The sequence below is a fragment of the Vairimorpha necatrix genome, chromosome 3 (genome assembly GCF_036630325.1).
Source record: "Vairimorpha necatrix chromosome 3, complete sequence".
In the NCBI taxonomy this organism is placed as follows: Eukaryota; Fungi; Microsporidia; family Nosematidae; genus Vairimorpha; species Vairimorpha necatrix.
Window position 1 is genome coordinate 465,811 of NC_088818.1, and position 21,325 is coordinate 487,135.

General features: G+C 29.6%; 10 protein-coding genes across 10 annotated transcripts; 6 read left to right on the forward strand and 4 right to left on the reverse strand.

Annotated features, from left to right (window-relative positions):
- Window positions 1–3,456: 3,456 nt before the first annotated feature.
- VNE69_03139 (ribonuclease P protein component 2 (RNP2)) lies at window positions 3,457–3,804 on the forward strand (the record flags this gene model as incomplete). The annotated part of the gene is made up of 1 exon (XM_065472993.1): window positions 3,457–3,804. The coding sequence occupies one exon, from the start codon at window positions 3,457–3,459 to the stop codon at window positions 3,802–3,804; it is 348 nt and encodes a 115-aa protein (XP_065329065.1).
- A 31-nt stretch (window positions 3,805–3,835) lies between these two features.
- Window positions 3,836–4,846, reverse strand: VNE69_03140 (uncharacterized protein; the record flags this gene model as incomplete). Its single annotated transcript, XM_065472994.1, has 1 exon — window positions 3,836–4,846. The coding sequence occupies one exon, from the start codon at window positions 4,844–4,846 to the stop codon at window positions 3,836–3,838; it is 1,011 nt and encodes a 336-aa protein (XP_065329066.1).
- Window positions 4,847–9,909: 5,063 nt separating this feature from the next.
- VNE69_03141 (vacuolar protein sorting-associated protein-like) lies at window positions 9,910–10,875 on the reverse strand (the record flags this gene model as incomplete). The annotated part of the gene is made up of 1 exon (XM_065472995.1): window positions 9,910–10,875. One exon carries the CDS (start codon window positions 10,873–10,875, stop codon window positions 9,910–9,912), a length of 966 nt encoding a protein of 321 aa, XP_065329067.1.
- Window positions 10,876–12,370: 1,495 nt separating this feature from the next.
- Window positions 12,371–13,273, forward strand: VNE69_03142 (uncharacterized protein; the record flags this gene model as incomplete). The annotated part of the gene is made up of 1 exon (XM_065472996.1): window positions 12,371–13,273. One exon carries the CDS (start codon window positions 12,371–12,373, stop codon window positions 13,271–13,273), a length of 903 nt encoding a protein of 300 aa, XP_065329068.1.
- A 140-nt stretch (window positions 13,274–13,413) lies between these two features.
- On the reverse strand, window positions 13,414–16,575 carry VNE69_03143 (uncharacterized protein; the record flags this gene model as incomplete). Its single annotated transcript, XM_065472997.1, has 1 exon — window positions 13,414–16,575. The coding sequence occupies one exon, from the start codon at window positions 16,573–16,575 to the stop codon at window positions 13,414–13,416; it is 3,162 nt and encodes a 1,053-aa protein (XP_065329069.1).
- A 359-nt stretch (window positions 16,576–16,934) lies between these two features.
- Window positions 16,935–17,222, forward strand: VNE69_03144 (uncharacterized protein; the record flags this gene model as incomplete). The annotated part of the gene is made up of 1 exon (XM_065472998.1): window positions 16,935–17,222. The coding sequence occupies one exon, from the start codon at window positions 16,935–16,937 to the stop codon at window positions 17,220–17,222; it is 288 nt and encodes a 95-aa protein (XP_065329070.1).
- A 128-nt stretch (window positions 17,223–17,350) lies between these two features.
- VNE69_03145 (uncharacterized protein) lies at window positions 17,351–18,745 on the forward strand (the record flags this gene model as incomplete). The annotated part of the gene is made up of 1 exon (XM_065472999.1): window positions 17,351–18,745. The coding sequence occupies one exon, from the start codon at window positions 17,351–17,353 to the stop codon at window positions 18,743–18,745; it is 1,395 nt and encodes a 464-aa protein (XP_065329071.1).
- A 93-nt stretch (window positions 18,746–18,838) lies between these two features.
- VNE69_03146 (E3 ubiquitin-protein ligase RAD18) lies at window positions 18,839–19,333 on the reverse strand (the record flags this gene model as incomplete). The annotated part of the gene is made up of 1 exon (XM_065473000.1): window positions 18,839–19,333. The coding sequence occupies one exon, from the start codon at window positions 19,331–19,333 to the stop codon at window positions 18,839–18,841; it is 495 nt and encodes a 164-aa protein (XP_065329072.1).
- A 543-nt stretch (window positions 19,334–19,876) lies between these two features.
- VNE69_03147 (endoplasmic reticulum junction formation protein lunapark (LNP)) lies at window positions 19,877–20,491 on the forward strand (the record flags this gene model as incomplete). Its single annotated transcript, XM_065473001.1, has 1 exon — window positions 19,877–20,491. One exon carries the CDS (start codon window positions 19,877–19,879, stop codon window positions 20,489–20,491), a length of 615 nt encoding a protein of 204 aa, XP_065329073.1.
- Window positions 20,492–20,765: 274 nt separating this feature from the next.
- On the forward strand, window positions 20,766–21,209 carry VNE69_03148 (PPPDE domain-containing protein; the record flags this gene model as incomplete). The annotated part of the gene is made up of 1 exon (XM_065473002.1): window positions 20,766–21,209. One exon carries the CDS (start codon window positions 20,766–20,768, stop codon window positions 21,207–21,209), a length of 444 nt encoding a protein of 147 aa, XP_065329074.1.
- Window positions 21,210–21,325: the final 116 nt, after the last annotated feature.

Here is a 21,325-nt window from a genome sequence, read left to right on the forward strand (position 1 = left end):
TCTCACTAAAGACAGTAAACTAATCGAAAACATGAAATGTAAAACCAAAAAAGACCTACAGAAAATAATAGGAATATTCAATTGGTATAGGAAATACATCCCAAATTTAAGCTTAGAAATTTTAAATTTAACAGAAAAACTAAAAGGGAAAGAACAGATAGTTAAACTAACTAAAGAAGACAATTCAACGATAAATAAGCTAATAGACAAACTAAAAAATAAAAGCTACCTAGTACTACCAGACTATAGCAAAAAATTTACACTACACTGCGACCCTTCAGAACTCGGAATGGGAGCAGTATTATCACAGGAACACGGAATAATACTAAATATAAGCATGAAGTTCAATAAAACAGAAAGAAATTACACAATAGTAGAGAAAGAATACTTCGCGATAGTCTACGCAATGGACAAATGTAGAAACATTATACTTGGAAATTATGTCGAAATACACACGGATAATAGGAACTGCCTTTTTAAAAGCAAAATAAGCAGAAGAATGGAAAGATGGGACGCGATGATGCTAGAATACAACTACAGTATAAAACAAATAGCTGGGGAAGACAACACCGTAGCAGATCATCTATCAAGATGTTTCAGAACAGAAAAAGCTAAGAACGAAAACGATCTAATAAATACAATAGAATTATATGCAGAGAAAATATCTGAAAATAAATCTGGGACAAAAAACTGGAAAAAGAACAAAGATGATAAAATAATAATTAAAAACTCCGAATCCGAAAACTTCCTAAAAAAGATGCATGAAATTGCTGGTCACCCAGGAATAGTCGTATTGAACAAAAATTTATCTCCCTTTTACAGCATCAACGGAATAAAAAGCAAGATAATTAATGTAACAAAAAACTGCAAAATATGCAACCTAAACAAGAAAGAAAAAGTAAAAATTCAGAAATTACAAATAACCTCCGATAAAATGTACGGAACGGTTGCAATGGACATATTTGGACCATTTGAACTCGAAAATTTCATCCATGAAGATATTCATCACAAAGCATATTATCTGTCCATAACAGATGTCTATTCAAGAGTCTCAAGGGTATACCTACTGTATAACATCACGGAAAATACCATAATAAAATGTATAGATAAATGGATACAAGAATTCCAACAGCCGGAAAAAATTATCATGGACAATGGCACTCAATTCACAGGCGAAAAACTAAGAGAAAAATACGGAAACTGTAAGGGAATTAAACTTATAAACACCCCAATATATCATCCACAAAGTAACGGAATGGCTGAAAGACAAAACAGCATAATAGCTGAGTGCTTAAGAATGAATAGATCTAATAACATCAGAGAAACAACAAATAAAATCAACATCAAGCTAAACGTCAATTATAAAAGAATAATCGGATGCTCACCATTCGAACTGGAGAAAAAATACAGTTTCTTTGACCCATTCAAAAGGCAAACCACCAACAAAGAACCTAAAAATAAAACAACTCCCATTATTCCAAACCTTAATAATGATAAAAAATTACAAATAAACGAAAAAGTATTTATTAAAGAATTCAACGCCGGTAAGATGGATGAACAGTATAAAGGACCATACACAATCAAAGAAATTGGAAACAAGGGAATCTGGGCCAGAGTGAACGAAGGAGGAAATTGGATCCACATAAAAGACATTAAAAGAAGAGGGTAGGATGTGGTATCCCACATGTCAAACATATCATTTTTTGACATTTCTTGATTTGTTTACCCCGTAAACAAACAATAAAAAATTATAAAAGAAAATTCCATACTTAGGGGTATGGAAGATATAAGAAATAAACATTATAGGTTTAACTTATCTTTATTGGAGTTGTACTTCCGCAGGAGGTACGACACCTTCCATGTTATCTTTTGATAATTTTACCTATCATTATGATAAATAAATACAATAAATACATTTTTTGTTAAATATGGGGAATAGGGAAAACTTCTCATGTCGACGAAACAGAAGTATGAAATAGTCTATAATTACGAATTATACTACAGAGACACTTATTATACCTGGAACGACTTGGTTAGTTGGAGGTATAGAAAATGAAATAAATGACTGTTTTCTAAAGAATTGTTCTTTATAAGACAGCGGCTGTAATGCTAGAGCCTTTTATAGGAGTAAGTTGGCGAATTAACTGATGGATTTGCATCTTATCGTTCTGCTTGTTCGCGACTTCGGTTCTGTTCATAAAGTTGTTAATCATAGTATTGGCTTTACTAATAAATATGATCATCATATTAATGAAATAGAGAATCTGTGTAGTAATTTGAAAACTGAATTACGAACAAGAAGAGGAATAATGAAGATAGGTATGGAAGATTTTATATATGAGTTTCAATTCAGAAAATTCATGTTTAAAAAAACCAAAATATCGATACTTATGAAGAAACTTTGTCAAATACTTTTGTTAGAATAAATGGATTAGGGGGTTTCAATTTTTTTTAGCACCTGTGATTTTAAATAAAGGGAGCGCCTTATTTTTTACCTAATTTGAAGCTAAAAATTGTTACAGCGGAATTTTTGTCAAAGAAAAAAACAGTCATAAATGACTTACTACTTCTACAGGAATGCTATAAAGGTAGTTATAAAAAATCGAATGCAAGCCTATTTAGAAGGAATCTGTCTTTTTTTACAATAAGCTGTAAAAAAAGAAAAAGAGTCAAAAATGTGCTTTTTACATGTGTGCGAATGTACGTGCATATGTTACTTGGTGTATTTTATTAATTGGCAATACAAATGACCAACATAGTCTCAGTAACATGTGAGGTTTCTAGTCCTGTTCAAAAAAATTAAAGGGGTTATCATTTAAAGAATCAAGTTAAAAGGTTTTTTGTAAAAACAGAATAATTTCTAGGTCGGCGAGATAGCAATCTGTCAGGGCTAGAAAATTATGAATCTTATCAAAAAAGGATAAAACTGAAACAGATTGGCTGATTTGTAGGATAGAAAATGAAGGGGAAGATGTTTTTTGAAATTTACATATAACATAACAATTCCCTGTAATGCGCGTATATTTATGCAATATGTGATATTTGAATTTAGATAAAATTTATTGCACAAAAAATCCTTCAACTGATTTTAGATCGATTTATAGAGTCGTTAATCGTAGTGTTGGTCTAACAAATATTAAGAAGAAAACACATACAAAACGGAGAATTTTTGAAAATAAAAAAACTAGACTCAAAAAAAAATAAGACCATAAAGCAAATATGCAAGTATAAGAATTAAGACCTCAGTTTGGAATTTAATACTACAAAATACAGAGATATTTGACCATGTAGCAAATTTGTAAGATTTATTATATATGAGTTTCAATTTAGATCTGAATGACCAAAAAGATATATAAAAAATTCTGCGTCATGATACATGTCTTTCTAGCCCCCGGGCTTTAAGTTAAAGCAATTCTAATGTCTTGATCTTCCATGTTTTTGTTTCTTACCCTCTAAATGACTGTTAGAAAGTACAGATACATTTCTTTTAATTTCTCAATACAGGAAAATAGGAAACTTGATCTGGAAAGTTCAATTCTGTCAATCATAAGAGACAAGGTCACTGAGAATTACGGGGAGAATATTCTGTACAGACTACACAATCTGGCCCTATTAGAATATTTAAGAGATAATAATATATTTATTATTAGAGTAGACAGAGATATTAGTAAATATGTTATATTTAGTCTTATTAGTAGTGGAGAAATAAACAAAATCAAGTGTAATTTCCGATTACTTTATATTTCGGGAATTTATAAGAAATTATTAAAAAGAATTTTGAATCATCTGACTAACACGACATAATAGAACTTTATAAATATTTTAATTTTTTTAGTTAAATTTCGTTTGTTTTTCTCAGTGGCAATTTATTCCATTCCTCGTTAAACTCTTCATTGATCTCAATTTTAATAATCGGAAAACTCAAATGCGGCTTCTTCTCAGTTCTTTGTATATCTACTTCTGTATCATTTTCAACCCATTCACTCTCGCTACTATCTTCATCATCTGTCTCATTTTCTTCTGACACAATGTCTTCTCCATCATCTTCTTCTTCCCATGTACTGTCTTCGTCATAATCTACTCCCAGTATATTTCCGAGACTATTTCTTATTTTTATATTTTTGTCTTGTTTTTTGTAAATTGGCGGCCGGCAGTCCGCCGCCAATTTTATAAAAATTTTCTTGACAGGATTTATTAAATCTTTTCTTCGTCTTAAAGAAATTTTGTTTGGGTTTTTTAAGTTGTAAATGTAGACAGTAGAATTAAACTGTAAAGGAATAAATCTACTAGATTGAGAGACAAGTTTCTCCCTTTTGGTGATGTAATTCAAGATTGACGAGTCATTACTTTTTACTTCTGTCATTTTGACTTTTTTCTTTTTCTTATTTACTTTTATTTCTTCCTCTTTCTTTCTAATAGGTAGCTCGTCTTTTTTCTTATTTTTGTTTGTTTGTTCTTCTTTTATATCTTGTTTGATTTTATTCTTATTTTTTTCTTCTTCCTTTAGATTTATCTTTTCGAACATTTTCGTAATGTCTTCATTCCTATATTCTGATCTCTTCCCTATAAGTTTCTTAGTCTCGTCTGATAGATCTTTCATATCTTTCAGTCTAAATATTCCCTTCTCTAAGTCGTACCACTCTCTCAGTGCATTAGTAAGTTTTCTTATATTCATTTCTCTTCTTTTTCTGTTATTTTTATATTTGTAAAGAGTATTATAAAGATTTTCTAAGGGCATGTTGGTATTCTTGTGGCACAATAAGACAAGGAGATCTTTGGGAATATTTTGATCTTCTGACAATTTCCAAGTCTTTAATAAGTCAAGAACATAAGGATGTGTAAGCATCAAGAAAAATGGGGTATATATAAAAGGCATCGTATATACAAATAGTTGGTGGAAATGTCTGCCAACGTATAAAAAAATAGCCCTTAAATATGAAATTTGAAGCGAAAAACGCCACAAACTAATAGATTTATAGTAATGTGAAGCAAAATGATCTGTCAAATACAACATAACAATCATTTTAATACTTCTTATATGCTTTGATGATATTTAAAGACCGTATGGTTTTTTTTAAAATTTGAACTTCTTCTATAGTTAAAACCCCTCCCATAAATGTAAAAATTAAGAAAGACCTGTTGAATAAAAGGCATAAAATATGAATATAGCTATACGGAGGGTCAAATACTCAACAAATACCCTCGGACTTCACCATAAATTGTTTCGTTTTTTTTCTCTGCAAGTAAGAGGTAGGGAGAAACCTTACATAGGAACCAGAGGGATTTAATGTGATCCTTATCCAACTGGTATTGTGAGATTTTTACTCACTAAAATTTCTTCCATACAAATTGCAGGTGCAGCAGGCTCCGCCGTATCCATTAGACTTTGGCCCCAGTAGAACACTTCCCATTTAAACAAGAATTCGCATCCAGAGCGACCTCGCAGAGGATATACTTAACGGGCATGGTTATCTATAACCCGAAGAGAGGCATCATCGTACTGACTCAAAGGTCTCTACAATCATCTGTAATGCAAATACGGCTTCTTACACGACCACATCACCAGCCCGGCATTTTTATTAAGCTGCGCTTACCACTAACTTCGGCCACCGTGTTACAAGATCTCGTAGGATAGGTTCATCGAGGCTTTTTATTGCCCTATTTCGTCTTGTCTCTTAGAGAGCTCTAGGATCCTACATTAGAGTGCACAAGCCATGGGCTCCAATTAGACCGTACATATCGGATACTTTTAAATTTTATTATGCTACCACAAGTGTGACACTATTTTAGTTCTTGAGATGCGTTTCTACACTAGATGCTAATCCCCTTGTGTCTAGAAACACAACAGGTTTCATTGAAACAACTATATGATTATCGCGGACATTTTCATCATCTAAGTTGTTCCAACTACACCATAGAATGTATAAACAATTTTGGTGCCTCTAAGATTCGATTCCAGCTATTGGTCAATGGAAGCATCGCCTTCGACCACTAGACCAAGGGCACATTTGGTTCATACACTATGATAATTATTTATATTCCGAAGAAAGAATAATAGCATGCTGGTATGATAAAAATATAAACCACGCCAAGAATAAAAATGTCTATGCAATTGTGAAACATTTTACTCGCCAATTCCCGCCTTTGTTCAACTTTTCGTAGTATTTATTATAGATGAACTTTTTTTTACTTCTATTGCTTATTTTTTTCTACCAAATAAAAAATATGAAACTTATCTGGAAGCTTTTCAAATACTATTCATTTTGGCAAAGATTAAAAAATGAATAGTATGATAATATATCTTATATTCGTCTATACATGTTGCATTGCAAAGTGTATATTGAGACACCAGAAAACGATTTTGTGATTTACTTATTCAGATTCGGGTTTGAAAAAAATTCTAATCAATGATTTTTTCTAAATTATACAAGAATGTAAGATTTTTAATTTTACATCAAATTACCGCATTGTTTAATATATATCAGTGAAGAAAAAAATACTCAAATGCAATTAAGTTTTATGTATATATGGTTTTAAAAACAGTAACAATTCCCTACGTAATCACTTGGGACAGCATAGTGACAAAGTTTCACAAGACTCGAAAACCCTGAGAAGGTAGAAGCGTACATCCAGATGATCACGCTAAAAAATATTCTCTGAACTATCGAAAAAGAGGAGCTGGAAGCTACCTACAAGCAGGAGATGCTAACGCGGAACCTATCCTCGTTAAATTAGAAGTAAATACACTAAGTATGCCCCAATTTAATTTATTTTTAAGTTCTATGACGCGATTATACAATTAAATTACTTTTTACCTATTATATGAAAAATTAGTTGAAAAAAGATCTTTTGCTTTTGTTTTTTAGAGAAATAATAGTAGTAAACATAGCATTTACAAATAATAGAGAAAGGGGCCCGAATTCTTGCTTGAAAAGAGAATTGTATTCATTACATTTAAGTTTAATTGAGTATAAATGTGTTTAACAAATCGAGATTTTTTTAATGAAATATACAAACATAATACAAAAGCCAGAAAACAAGAAAAAAAACACTTAAAATAGAAAAATATTAAGGCATTGGTTGTTCTCAATAGCTATCGAAATTGTGTCCTTATATAACTTTAAGCATAAAATTTTACAATTTTTTATTCATTTTGATTTCACCTTTTACGGGGATTCTTTTAATAGTTGGCGGACTTTTTCCCATGTGCAAATAACATCTTTATTATATTTATTATAATTTTTTGTATACATATCTTATGTTTAAAATATTTATTATTAGCCTACTACAGAGCCTTAAATACCGACAAAAATCCTCAAAATAACTTAAAAAGCCTATAAATGATTAGAAGTATAGAAGATGGATCAAGATATAATCTTATAGATCTTGGTTGTGGGTGCGTTAGAATAGTTGCGCAGTATCAGTTATATCTGAATCACACTCAAATTCCTTTGGTTCCTATATAAGGCTTTTATCTACCTCTTACTTGCTAAGAAAAGAGGTTCTAGGAAAATTCACCGACCATCAATTCACCGACATCAATTCACCGACAGCAATTCACCGAAAATCAATTCACCGACCAACAAATTCACCGACAACAAATTCACCGACAACAAATTCACCGACAACAAATTCACCGAAAAATTATAATATGTATTTTTTATGGGTATATTTATGATATACATATTTAATTTAAATTTTTTTTTTGTATGGATCATAAATATTGTGCAATATAGCATTTGAATATTACTATATTTATATCACTAAATAAATTAAAAAATAGGAAAAGTATCAAAATGTTCATTAAAAATTAATCTGAAAAGAAAGATTATGAAACAACGCGACAACAGCTCCTCAAAATTATGACATAAAATGTACTAGTATACTTGTAACATTAATGTTTTTACATTGCATTGGGGTGTAATGTTCTATCTAGACATATTGTAATAAAGTCTCATCCAATTCGATACCAAAGTGCAATGAAGGTATCTTAGGCACAATTGGTAAGGCGCAGGTTTGCGAAGAAAGATCTATACTTTACTTAAAATGGCACAACTCTTTTTAAATATTTTAACATTTTAATTCTGAACCCCTAATTTCAATAATGCAGATCGAATATTTACTCTCAGAAAAGGGGAAGAAAAAATTAATTTTAGAAGGTCATCTTTTCTTTAAAGAAAAAGATGTTTGGGAACTATCCAAAATATATTGGAAATGTGAATACTATCAAAAGTGCAAGTGTAGAGTGATTACAATGTCTAATGGGGAAATTAAAGTGTTTGGCGAACACAACCATTCGGGAGATGCTGCTAAAGTCGAAGCAGATAAAATATATGCTAATGTTCGAGCCTTGGCAAAAAGCTCTAGAGAAGCGCCACAATCTATTATATCAGATTGTTTATCTCTATGCAGCCATGCTGCAGCTCCAAAATTGCCATCGATTGACAGTATGAAGCGTAGCGTTCGGTATATTCGACAAATTGCAGAAACTAGCCCCGCACTCCCAAATTCGCGGCAAGAAATTACATTCACAGACGAATTCAAAGAAACGACAAGAGGGGAACCCTTTTTGCTATATGATTCTGGACCAGATGAAAACAGAATTTTATTTTTTCGACGACTCACAATTTACGGCTTTTGGCAGATAGTCAACACTGGTACGCAGATGGCACCTTTAAAACCGTACCATTATTATTTCATCAACTGTACACAATTCACGGGCTAAAACAAAGTGCTTCTATTCCCTTGGTCTTCGCTTTATTGCCAAATAAATTAGAGCAAACGTATTCTAAATTTCTTTGCACTTTAAAAGAGTTGGAACCATCATTAAATCCGCAATCCATAACTGTAGATTTTGAAAAAGCCATGATGAATGCTATTTCAGTACAGTTTCCTGGTGCAAGTGTCTAAGGATGCTTTTTTCATTTCTCACAGTGCATTTTTCGAGCAGTTCAAAATCATGGACTCAAACTACTGTACAATACAGATCCAGAATTTGCACTGCAAATAAGATCGCTGGCCGCCATAGCATTTGTACCTTCCAATTTTGTTGTTGAAGTTTTTGAAGAATTGTCTGACAGAATACTGCCCATCGAAGCTCTGCCCGTCTTAGATTATTTTGAAGATACTTGGATTGGCCGCCCAAACCGAAGACAGCGTCGAGCCCCGAAATTTGCATCAGAGATATGGAATATGTACTCCAGAACAATAGATGGTCTACCGAGGACTAACAACTCGGTCGAAGGTTGGCATCGTGGGTTCGAGTCGCAAGCTGGTGGTACTCACCTGAATATTTGGAAGTTTATCAATTGCTTAAAAAAGGAACAATCTCTAAATGAAGTTCGAATAGAACAATTTTTTTCTGGTTTTAATGCTCCTACGTCTAAAAAAAATATCGCGATTGTAGAACGAGACTTCTAAATATAGTGTCCAATTTTAATCGAGAAAATATTATAGAATATATTCATGCCATTGCCCATAATCTGACATTTTAATAATAAATTATTAGATTTTATGTTTTCTATTATTTTTAATTAGTTTTTTATGTTTATGATCATTTTGATACTTTTCCTATTTTTTAATTTATTTAGTTATATAAATATAGTAATATTCAAATGCTATATTGCACAATATTTATGATCCATACACAAAAAAAATTTAAATTAAATATGTATATCATAAATATACCCATAAAAAATACATATTTCAATTTTTCGGTGAATTTGTTGTCGGTGAATTTGTTGTCGGTGAATTTGTTGGTCGGTGAATTGATTTTCGGTGAATTGCTGTCGGTGAATTGATGTCGGTGAATTGATGGTCGGTGAATTCTCCGGACACCAAGAAAAGAATGTAAAAACAGCCCTCTATGAAAATCAAAAGACATATATCTAGTCATAAATATTTATTATTTTATAATATCGGGTAAATTTTAAAAGTGTGCTCATCGATACAAATCTTTATAAACATTTTCTTTTCAAAATACGTCGTCTTTATCGGAAAATCTTCCCATTTTTTCTTTATCTTTATTTTCTTGTATCTCATAAATCCAATATTTATATCTTCTAGTTTAGTCTCTGTGCTTTCTAATTTGGTCTCTGGGTTTAAAGCGCACAGAGTGCGCACTAGATAAATCTTAAGATTCGTCATGTCTTTATGAAATTCCATCTCTAAATTTAGAGAACGAATAAACAAATGATCATATTTTAGTGTCATGACCAAGTCTCCTTTGTCTTTTATCTCTGATTTTATAGTCTTTGAGATCATACGAGTTGGTTTTTTTAAATAATAAAATATGTCGCCTTTGTTTTTATATTTATTTATTAAATCATTAAAACCATTCTGATATGATTTATATACATCATTTATATAGCTATTTATAATAGACGCGTCTATTTTATCATCTATATCATCATTCTTACTTAATTGATTATTCCGTAAAAATTTTATTATTTCTGTAAATCCTGTACATGTTTCATCTTCTTCTTCGTCTATCCTCACCATATCACTATCAATAAACAAATCTACTTTACAATCCTTATACGAATATTCCCTTCCAACTGTAAACTCATATTCATACCTATTTTTATTTTTATTTCTTACCAGAATTATTACTAAACTGTATTTGACACTAAAGAACTCACTAGTAAATGACGGAATACAATTGTAAGGAATGAGACATTTATAAAAAAAACTAAACCTTTTTGGTTCGTAAAATAATGGGACTGATGATAAAATCTTAATTTTATTAAAAGAAGTAATGAGAAAAGATTCGATAAAAATGAATAAACAGTCGGGGATATTTTGAGGAGATAAGGAGATGTGAACAGATAAAAGAGAATTTTGAGATATTTTGGAGAATCTGACAATTGGGATCATAAAAAAGGGCAAAATGAAAGAAAAAATATTGAAAAATGTTTAGGGGCATAAACAGCATAAACCAATGGAGACGGGAATAATTTCAATGTAGAGACAGAATTTTATTATTTATAAGTAAGAGAAGGTAGACATCTTACATAGGGACTATGAGGGATTTGGGTGTGATCATTATTCAACTAATACAGCTGGATTCCTACCTACTAAACCATATAACTTACAGACAAGGCGAGCTCCATAGTATCGATTATAGGCCTACGAATAAATTCACCATCTATTTCACAAACCGAGCTCAGAATTATTGTAAAACATAAATATATTAGTCGAAGAGAGACATAATCATACTATAAAGATGATTACACTACACATCATCAGCCTGCATTTAATTATACTGCGTTAATCACAGTATCGGCCACCGTGTTACAGAATACTGTAAGACAGAGTGCACGAGACTTTTATTTGTTCTACTTCGTCTAGTTGCTAGATTGAGGATTAGACACAGTGTGAAGCAAACATGAGCTCCAAGTAAGCTGACCCATCAGATACTTTTATGTTATTTTTAATTCGAACAAGAATGTATACTTAGCTTATGGTGCGTTTTTACACTAGATGTCAATTTTAAATGGCTGACGCATACAAGTTTCATTGAATCAACTTAATAATTATCGCGATATTTTCATCATCTGAGTTGTTCCAAATGCATCATAGGAATTACCTTTTAGTGCCGGTACATTGGCGAGCTCTGCTTTAACAAGAGCATAAGTAATCCCTTAACACGTAGTCTAAATATAGGGTTGCAAATATTATTATTATTACTTATCCAGATATAATTGTTTGACTCGCATTTTGTGTCAGGAAAACAATAAGTCTTAAAACAATATTGTATAGTCATTACTTGTTCAAGAAGATAATGAAATTTTAAAGCTTCAAATTTAAAGAAGAATGCTTTATGATCAAATTAGTAAGGGCTATTTTAAGTCGAAATCTCGTTGTATCAGTTGGACGGGGATTTTCACATATGAACATTTTGATCTTTCAAATAATAAATTCCATTTAAGACCACAAAGAGAATTCATAAAATAAGCCAAACATATATTGGTTTTAAAACACATACTAGTATTTACAAGACATTTCTAATATAATCCCTCAACATAATCTCGCACAGTCAATCATAATTCGAATTATGTGTCATTCCAAGTTTCATACAGCCATGCCTAGATCTAGTACTATCTATTATTTACACTCAAGTCGGATCGTAGTTTTTATAAATGAAATCTACGTCCAAATAATATAACTTTGTAACATTCTTTGATTTTTATACTGTCTAAACACGCTATTAGCACCAGGAGCTATTAAGACAATAAATAAGTTTCTTTTATCTTAGTCGTAAATCAACAGAGATCTGTCAATAATATTTGCTATATAGATATATTGTCTCAATATAATACAATCTTGAGTCTATAAAAAGAAAGTAAAACATACCCCCATCTTTGTTTTCATGAATCAAACTTCCACAGATACTTCAAATACTAATCAACTATTAAAAGAAGACAAAATATCTGATGACTTAAAACTTCTCAAAACTGAAAACACAAAACTCAAAGGTGAAATAAGTCTCCTAAGACAAAACATGTTATCTCTAGAAAAATCTAATTACCAACTTCGCCTCGACAAATCTGCCACCAGTAAAGCCCAAATCTTAAAAAACAAGAAATCAGAAATTGAGTTATTAAAAATCCAATACAAAATTAATGAAAACAAGCCATGCATTTTCAAAAGACCAAATACTACTACTATAGACATAAAATGGGCTCTAGAACATTCAAATTCCCAAATTAATTTTAAAATTTTGCCTTTCGAATACGAAAGGTTAAAATTTTTTAAAGAATATTTTTTTAATGAGTTTTACCAATTTAATACTAAAATAGTATTAGAACATATTAAAATGTATAGTAAAGAGAAATATAAAAAGTTTTTAGATTTTTTCGAGTTATTTGTTTGTAAAATTGATGTTTTTAATGAGTTTTTTGGGTTATTTTTTATTAATAAAATGTTTATTAATAAGAAGATTAAGATATTGAATGAGATACCAGTAGATTGGATTATTAATTATAAGAATGGGGAAGTTTTACCAGTTTTAAAAATGTTTATAGAGAAATATAAAGAGAAGATGATAGTGTTTATTTATAGAGTTGTAGTAGAGAGGCCTTTTTTAAGTAACTTGTTGATTGATACAGAGTGTTTTACAGAGATGATACAAGTTAAAGAATATACAGTGGAATTCCTTAAGAATGCCGTGTGTGAAAATGGAGGGTTAAATTTAGTAAGTAAATTTAATATACATTTATTTAGTAAAGATCAACTTAAGAAAGTATACAAAGATGACTACATTGACATTTAACATATAAATTAATATATAATATTAAATTATAATATAATTATATATTAAACTATAAAATTAAACTCAATTAAACTATATAATAAGATATTAATTAAATATTTATAGTAAAATAAATCATTTTACTTTTATTTTATGTTTTCTTAGAATGTAAAGAAATTAGATCCGTCATTATTATTATCTCCTTGTCTATTATACATTTCATAAGGATCTTCCTCCTCTTTGTTGTCTGGTTTATTTAAGATCTCGTCAAACATTCCTCCTTTTTTATTTTGGAATATGTTCCCATTGAAAAGTGGGGCCTTGCTCACACTTGGGACATTTATGAAGACTGGTGTCTCCCCTGGGCGAGTGGTAGAGTAAGAAGGGAGCCCTTCGGGCTTGAGATTATATCCTGAGTTGTAGCATGGGCCATTTATGTAGGCAGAAGGAATGTGTCTCTTATTTGGATTCTTAATTGATGTCTCAGACAGGGGGTCTAAGTTTTGAGCAGACTGTGGCCAGAGTGGATTATTATATGTATTATTTAGTAGATTATTATCATATGTATTATTCTGTGGATTATTATCATATGTATTATTCTGTAGATTATCATATGTATTGTTACTAAAGAAAGAAGGATTCTGAATGTTGCTTATGGGCGCAGAATAAAGTGGATTATTCTTATTCCTGGTTAAATTACAAGATCGAGACATGATCTCAAGTTCCTGAGGAGTCAAGTTTATTTCTGGAGGAGGAGATGAAGAAGGAGACACAAAACCCTGTGTCTGAATATTAGTCATATTATTATTAGTAATATTATGAGTGTATGTTTGATTAGTGTTAAATCCAAAGGGATTATTAGCATTACTATTAGTCATATTACTATTAGTGACATTATTGTTGACATTGTTTGTAGTGACATTATTGTTGACATTATTGGTTAAATCTTCTTCTGTAAGAGTTGATTTATATCTCATAGAATGTAAAGGGTTCTCAAATATAGGCCCACTCTCCTTAATAGGCGGCTTGGGCATATTCACTGTCTTCTCATTGACTTCCTTTAAATTGTCGAAATATTTGTAGCCTGTCTGCTCCATAAAAAGATGAGGGTCTTTTTCCCTTAGTGGATTCTTAGGGGGCTCGGGCTTCACTTGACTTGTGAAATAATCTTCTGGTTTGTTATAAAATTGATCATAATTCTTGTACTGTAAAACACCCTCTGCCTTGACTGGAGGAGAAGCCTTTTCTTCCTTATTTCTTCTGATTCTTTCTTCGTATTTCTGGAGGAGTTCATCTGCTGTCAAATTTGTAGGATTAGATTCCTTCTTTTGTTCATCCCATTCTTCACTTGACTTTATACTTAATTTATCTACTTCTTCACTGAGACTTTCTTCTACAGGACTTGTTTGTCCTGACTGATTTGTCTGTTCTTCTTCGCTTAGACTTTCTTTGGAACTTGTTTCTTCTACTTTCATCTTCTTTTCATGATAATCTTCTTCTATATCTTTATATTCTTCATCCTGATCCTTTAGTGAATTATATTCAAATATTTCTGACATGGGCTCGCCCACCATAGGCATGTCCATTTGGTGAACATCTTTTTGGTGAACATCTTTTTGGCGTATATCATTTTGTCGGATATCATTTTGTCGAATTTGTCGATCTTCCTCTTGCATTTTCATCTGTTGATCTTGTTCCATCTCATTTTGGTGCATTTCCATTTGTCGATCTTGTCGTCTCTCCTCTTCTTCTTGTTCTTCTTCGTCTGCTACTACAGGCCTCTTAAATTGGGTTACTATGCCACTGTCTCTTACTATCCCTCCATCTTCTTCTAATTCGGGTATTGGTTCATCTGTATAATATTCCTCTGGGAAATCTTTCTCATCTATCCCTTTTAATAATTCTGCTTTCTTACACTCCTCTTCAAATAATTCTCTATATGTCTTACTTTTAGTCTCTATCGTCTTTATCTCTCCATTACTTTCTTCTAAATTATTTTTATGCAGGAAATCTTGTTTTCTTTTTTTTAATTCTAAACATTTTTCATAAATTTTCGCATTATAAAAAGTCGGCTTATTTAAAACAAGTGTACATGTAAAATCAGGCAAGACATCTTCAAAATATTTCTGATTTTTAACCATATTATTTACCATCTCTACTTCTTCTTCATATCTTCTATACATTAATTTTCTATAAGCTCTTTCTGCTTGATCTTCTTCTTTACTTAAAAAGACATTTTCTTCATCTGGTTTTATTTTAGGGTGTCTTTTTCTAAATGCGGCACTGGCTAAATTTAAAGGTAAAAATACTCTGGGGTGATAAATTGAATCTGATCTTTTTACATAGACAATATGTGGGAATTCAAATCCATTATTTTTAAGTCTTGGTCTTTTTCTTAAAGATTTCTCATTTATATCAAATAAATCTTTCTTTTGTTTCTTTTTTTTATCTTGATTTTCTTCTTCTTCATTTAATCTCTTCTTTTTATCTTTTGTTAATTTAACTTCAATCTTTGTTGGATTATAAAGTGCCTCATATTGTTCATCTGTTAAATTTAATTTCTTTTTATATTTTTCTTCTAATTCTTTATAATAATCTTCTGTCATTTTCGCTTCTATTTTCTTTACTTTCTCATTTATCTCTTTTTCTATACATTTTTCACATGGAGTATTTTTCGCTTCTTCTGTTCCTTTTCTCTTTTCTCTTACGAAACTACATGCTGGTCCTTCTTTAGGATGTTTATCATAATATTTATTTAATCTTTTTACATTTTTCTCACTAAACCATTTCTTTTCTTCTTCTTTTGGGACATCTCCCAATTTGACTTTATATTTCTGGAAACTTATTAAATCACTCAAAGGAGTATTTTTGGCAATTAAAACATGTTCAGGGTTACTCATGTCCAACCAACTAGGAAGTACAACATACTGAATATCATCAGTGTATTTTGGTTTAAAAGGCGCCTTTTTCTTTATGACATTTTTTATCCTTTTCGCGCTTTTACTGTCAATTTCATTTATCTTTAAATATTCCCTTTTTATAAATTTCTTGTATTCTTTCTCATTCTTGATTTTAAAAGCGGGCTGGTTTTGTAGTCTTTTGTGACGAATTAAAGTGTCCATTTTTCTTTTAATAGATTTGGTTGCTTCTTTCTCGCTGATGTTTACTAAATAGCCTTTGATGTGGTCTAAATCTACTTCGTCTAGAGGAGCTTGTCTTAGGAACTTGTGGGTTAGATCTGCGTGTGTATTGGCTTCTTCTTTGGTGAACTTGTTGCCAAGGACGTAGTTTAGGATTTCTTTGAATTTACTAAAAAAACTCATTTTTGAGGGGGTTAATGCAGAAATTTATTTATAGTTTTGGAGTTTGTTCGTACGAACAAACTCAAACAATTCATGCAGAAAAAGTTCCTTAAAAATGATTAATTTTTAAAATAAAATAAAGAAAAAAAAGAAGTGATTTTGCTAATTTCAATACACTTGAATAATATTTGTAGATGTATTTAATATTAAAAAATTACTCAATATGTTTGGAAATTCCTTTCTATTTGTTTACATAATTTTAAAACCAACAAATTCCCCATTTCCCGCCTTAAATACAATAAATTTCATATTTAATAAATTCATGATTAATTTTATGCTCTTGCTTATTTTTCCATAAATAATAAATTTCTGCATGAATAATGAAAAAGAGAACAGGAATGAATAAAATCAAGGAAAAAACCAAGTGGTTTAGTACGAAGAGCTTATCACAGGAAGAAGATGAAAGAATAAGAAGCCTATTACATTCTAATAATGAAGACATAAAGATAGGACATAATAAGGAGGGAAATATTAAGGAGGAAAGTATTTTACAGAAAAATATTGAGGCGGCATTACAAGAGAACTCCAATAGTGAAGAGAACTCCATAAAAACTATCAACAGAGAGGACTCCATAAATGAAAACAAAAAAGACACATTTTATTTATGAGAATATTGACTTATTTATAATTTAAGGGAAGATTATTTTTAGAGGATGGCATTTCCTCATGAATTTGGCCTTATAAAAATGGTTAGTTTCAAATTTAGTTTTCCATTTGATTTTACCCCCAAAATAAAATGGAAAATTCATTTTCTCTCCAATTTAATAAAATGACTCAACTAAAAACTGCTCAAGAATACGAAAAAGAAATCGAAAAACTACAAACAGAAAACTGGGAAATCAAACACCAACTCGCTTATTTAAAATCCAACCCCGTCACAAATCTAGACGACAACATCCAGAAACTTCTTTATGATTCCAAAACATCAATAGACATTTTAGAAAATGAAAATAAAAATTTCCAGAAACAAATTGACCACATGAAAGAAATAATAAGAATTAATAATCAAGAAAAAGACAAATTAAGAAATGATTTAGAAGATCAAAATAATAAAATTAATAATATTGAAGAAGAAAATCAAAGATTAATAACACATATAGAAAATATGAAAAATAAATATGAAAATATTTATCAAGAACATAAAACATGTGAAGAGAAATTTAATGAATTAAATATTACTTATAATAATAATTTATTAAATTTACAAAATGATAAAATGACATATTTTAAAGAAGGAGAAAAATTATTAAAAGAAAATGAAGAATTAAAAAGAAATTTATATGAAGAGAGAAATAATTTAATAAATTTAAATAATGAATATAAAATTAAATTAATGACAGAAGAAAAAGAATATGAAGAGAAAATAAAGAATTTAACAGGAAGTTATAAAGAAACAGATTTGTATATAAAAGAATTACAGAAGACATTAAATAAAGAAACGAGAGATAAACAGAATTTAGCCTTAGAAAATGAAGATATAAAAAGAAATATTAAAGATTTAAATTTCAATATTGAAAATTTAAACAAGGAATTACAAGATAAAAATAAAGAACTTGAAAATAAAAACAAAATGATCGAAAACAACAAAGTTGAATTAGAAAACAACAAAATTGAATTAGAAAATATAAATAAAAAAATGGAAATAATTGAAAATGAAAAGAGAGCCATGAAATATAAAATGAAAAACAATGAATATAAAAATTACGAACTAAGTATTAGAGAAATAAACAAATGTAAAGAATATGTTGACAAATTAACCAATAAACTCAAAACTTGTCTCCCTAAAAAAGACACAGTGGAATTTCTAAATAGCCTAAATATAAAAAGTAGAAATCTGAATTGTGTAGTAAAATCTTTCAGAAATATTTTCGGGAAAATGAAAGATAAAATTGAAATCTTAAGACGAGAGACACACGATTTGAATAAATTTAATAAAAACGAGAAACTTATGAAAATTGTACAAGAATTCGCAGTGGAATTTAAAAATGCGAAATCTGATTTGAATGCCACTAAAGAATATTTAGAGAAAAAGAATGCGGAAATTAAAGAAATAAAAAAAGAGAAAAATGGAATACAGAAAATGTATGAGAATTTATTACACAAATATAATCGGACATCTTTTAAGTTATAAAACAAAATATTGTAAAATTTTATGAGTTTGTTTCTAATTTGTCTTAAATTTGTTTATATGCATATTAAATATCGTAGATTGTTTTCTTATTTATCATATTTTACTTTTTTGTTTGTCATCCTTCTTAAGTTTTAGTTTTTTTAATGTGTGCTCTATATTTTTCATATCTTTCTCATTCTCTTTTTTTATTTTTCTATTATCAGCTTCATCTTTATTAATTTCTCTTACTATCCTGTCCATATTCCTAGGGACTTCTCTAAATCTTTCATTATCTACATTTATAAATAATTCTTTATATCTTTGTAATAAAGTAGATCTTCCTCCTGATATGTCGACTCTTCTTCTTTTTAGTTCTTTAATAATCTGGTCTTCTTTATTATTTATTATTATTGGTATCTTGTCTATTTTGTTATATTGGATTTCATTAGTTCTGAGATCTGACGGGGAAACTGGAGACTTAAAACAAGAAGGGCAGAAATTCCTTCTTTCTAAGTGTCTTCTGATGCATAAAAAACAGAATTTATGGGAACATGGAAGCCAATGAGGAATGACGCACTGTGATTTGCAGATTGTACATTCAGAATTCATAATGGGGGGGAAGAAATTAATAATATAATTAAAAAAAATTTATTTAAAAATTTTTAAAAATAATTTATTGAAAATTTTTAAAAATTAGATAAGTTTATTGAGACTTTATTTACATCTTTAACAAGTTTATTTCATGATCTTAAAAGTAGTTCATTTAGAAATAAATTATTTATTTTTTAGACTCAGAATCAAATTATGTTGTGAAAATAAAATCAGATATAGATTTAATTCGACTATTTTAGGAGCGTATACTTCCCGGTAATACATTTGACCCTTCTAGATAAAATTAACCATTATACGTAAAATTAAAGTAAATTTTCTCTATGGGGATCTTAAAAGGCCCAAATGTATTTTAAAATGTTCCTTTTTTTTTATCTGCTTGAAAAATCAAACCACCTCCTTAAAAATCTTCTTATTCTGAAAACTTACAAATAATAATAAAGAACGTGCTACAAAACATATCAAATAAAATATATAAACTATGAAAGCAGTTTTCCTTTCTTAATTTATTTTTAGTTATAATCTTTTAAATTTCATCCCCAAATGGGTAACGTAGTGTCAAAGAAAAAGTCTACCCGTGAAATTGTAAGAAATCTCGATAAATTGATCATCCAGACAGAAAAAAAGAAGAAAAATCTAGTAAAATCAAAAGCAAGTGAAAATATTTGCCTTTTTTACTTTTTCTTGATTTTTCTAATTTGTTCCTTTTTATTTGCTCTTCTTAACGAGTACAATCTTATCTTGTTTATTTTTCTTCCTGTTGTATCAATTTTCTTTATTAAATTCGTCTCTTCTCTCGTCTACAGTTGGAGACTTGAGAGCATTTTGGTTTTACTTGAAGATCTTCACCAGCAGCAGAAGGAATATATCCAAGTATTAAAAAGTGAAGAAGATTATAAAGATACAATAGAAATATTAAATAAATATGAAGATAGTACACAGAGGAATACATCATTTAGTAAAATATCACAGAAGAAGTCTAACTTACTGGAGAATGTGGCTGATATTGTATTAGGAGAAGATCCTACTAAAATGTATGCTCTTATTTGTACACATTGTCATTATCACAATGGGATGATCCACCCTGACGACGAATTAAGCGAATATGTATGTTATAATTGTGGAACCAAAAATCAAAGGAAGAAAAAGACAAAGTAAATATTAATTTAAAAACACATTTTTATAATAATTTAAAATTAAAAAACACATTATTAACTAATTAATAATAAACAAAATTCATTATAAAATTATATATCTTTTTTATTATCTTTTAATTCATTATAAAATTATATATCTTTTAAAATTCATTTCTTGGAATAAATATCTCTCTTGTTTAAAATATTACTACAATTATAAAGAAAATTTAAATCTCATCTTGCAATTTTATAAACACAAAATCCTGGAAATATAAATTTTTTATACCCCCGTGTAAATGGAAGTCATCTTGAGAGTTTACAAAATTGGAAATCAAGAAATTCTCATGTTACTCAACAAACTTACAAACAAAAACTTCGAGGGAATTTGGCACACTTCAATCGAAGTATTCGGTAAAGAATACTTCTTCTCTCACGAAATTATAAGAGCCCAGCCGGGCTCAACAAAACACAAAGATATTTTTAAAAAACATGTCATGGGCACAACTGTCATAACAGAAGAAGAATTCGAACTCTTTCTTGAAAATCAAAATGAATTATTCGGGTCAAATACTTACGACTTATTAAAAAATAATTGTAATCATTTTACAAATGTCTGTTTACAATTTCTAACTAATAAACAAAACCCAGAATACATCATGGAAGTACACGAGGCAGCACTAAAAAACGAATTTATATCAAATTTGGTAAAAATGGCATTTCAAAATTTAAACAGATTTTAAAATAAAAAAAAAAAAATTTATTTTTTATCAAATTTGGTAAAAATGGCATTTCAAAATTTAAACAGATTTTAAAAAATAAAAAAAAAAAAATTATTTTTTATCAAATTTGGTAAAAA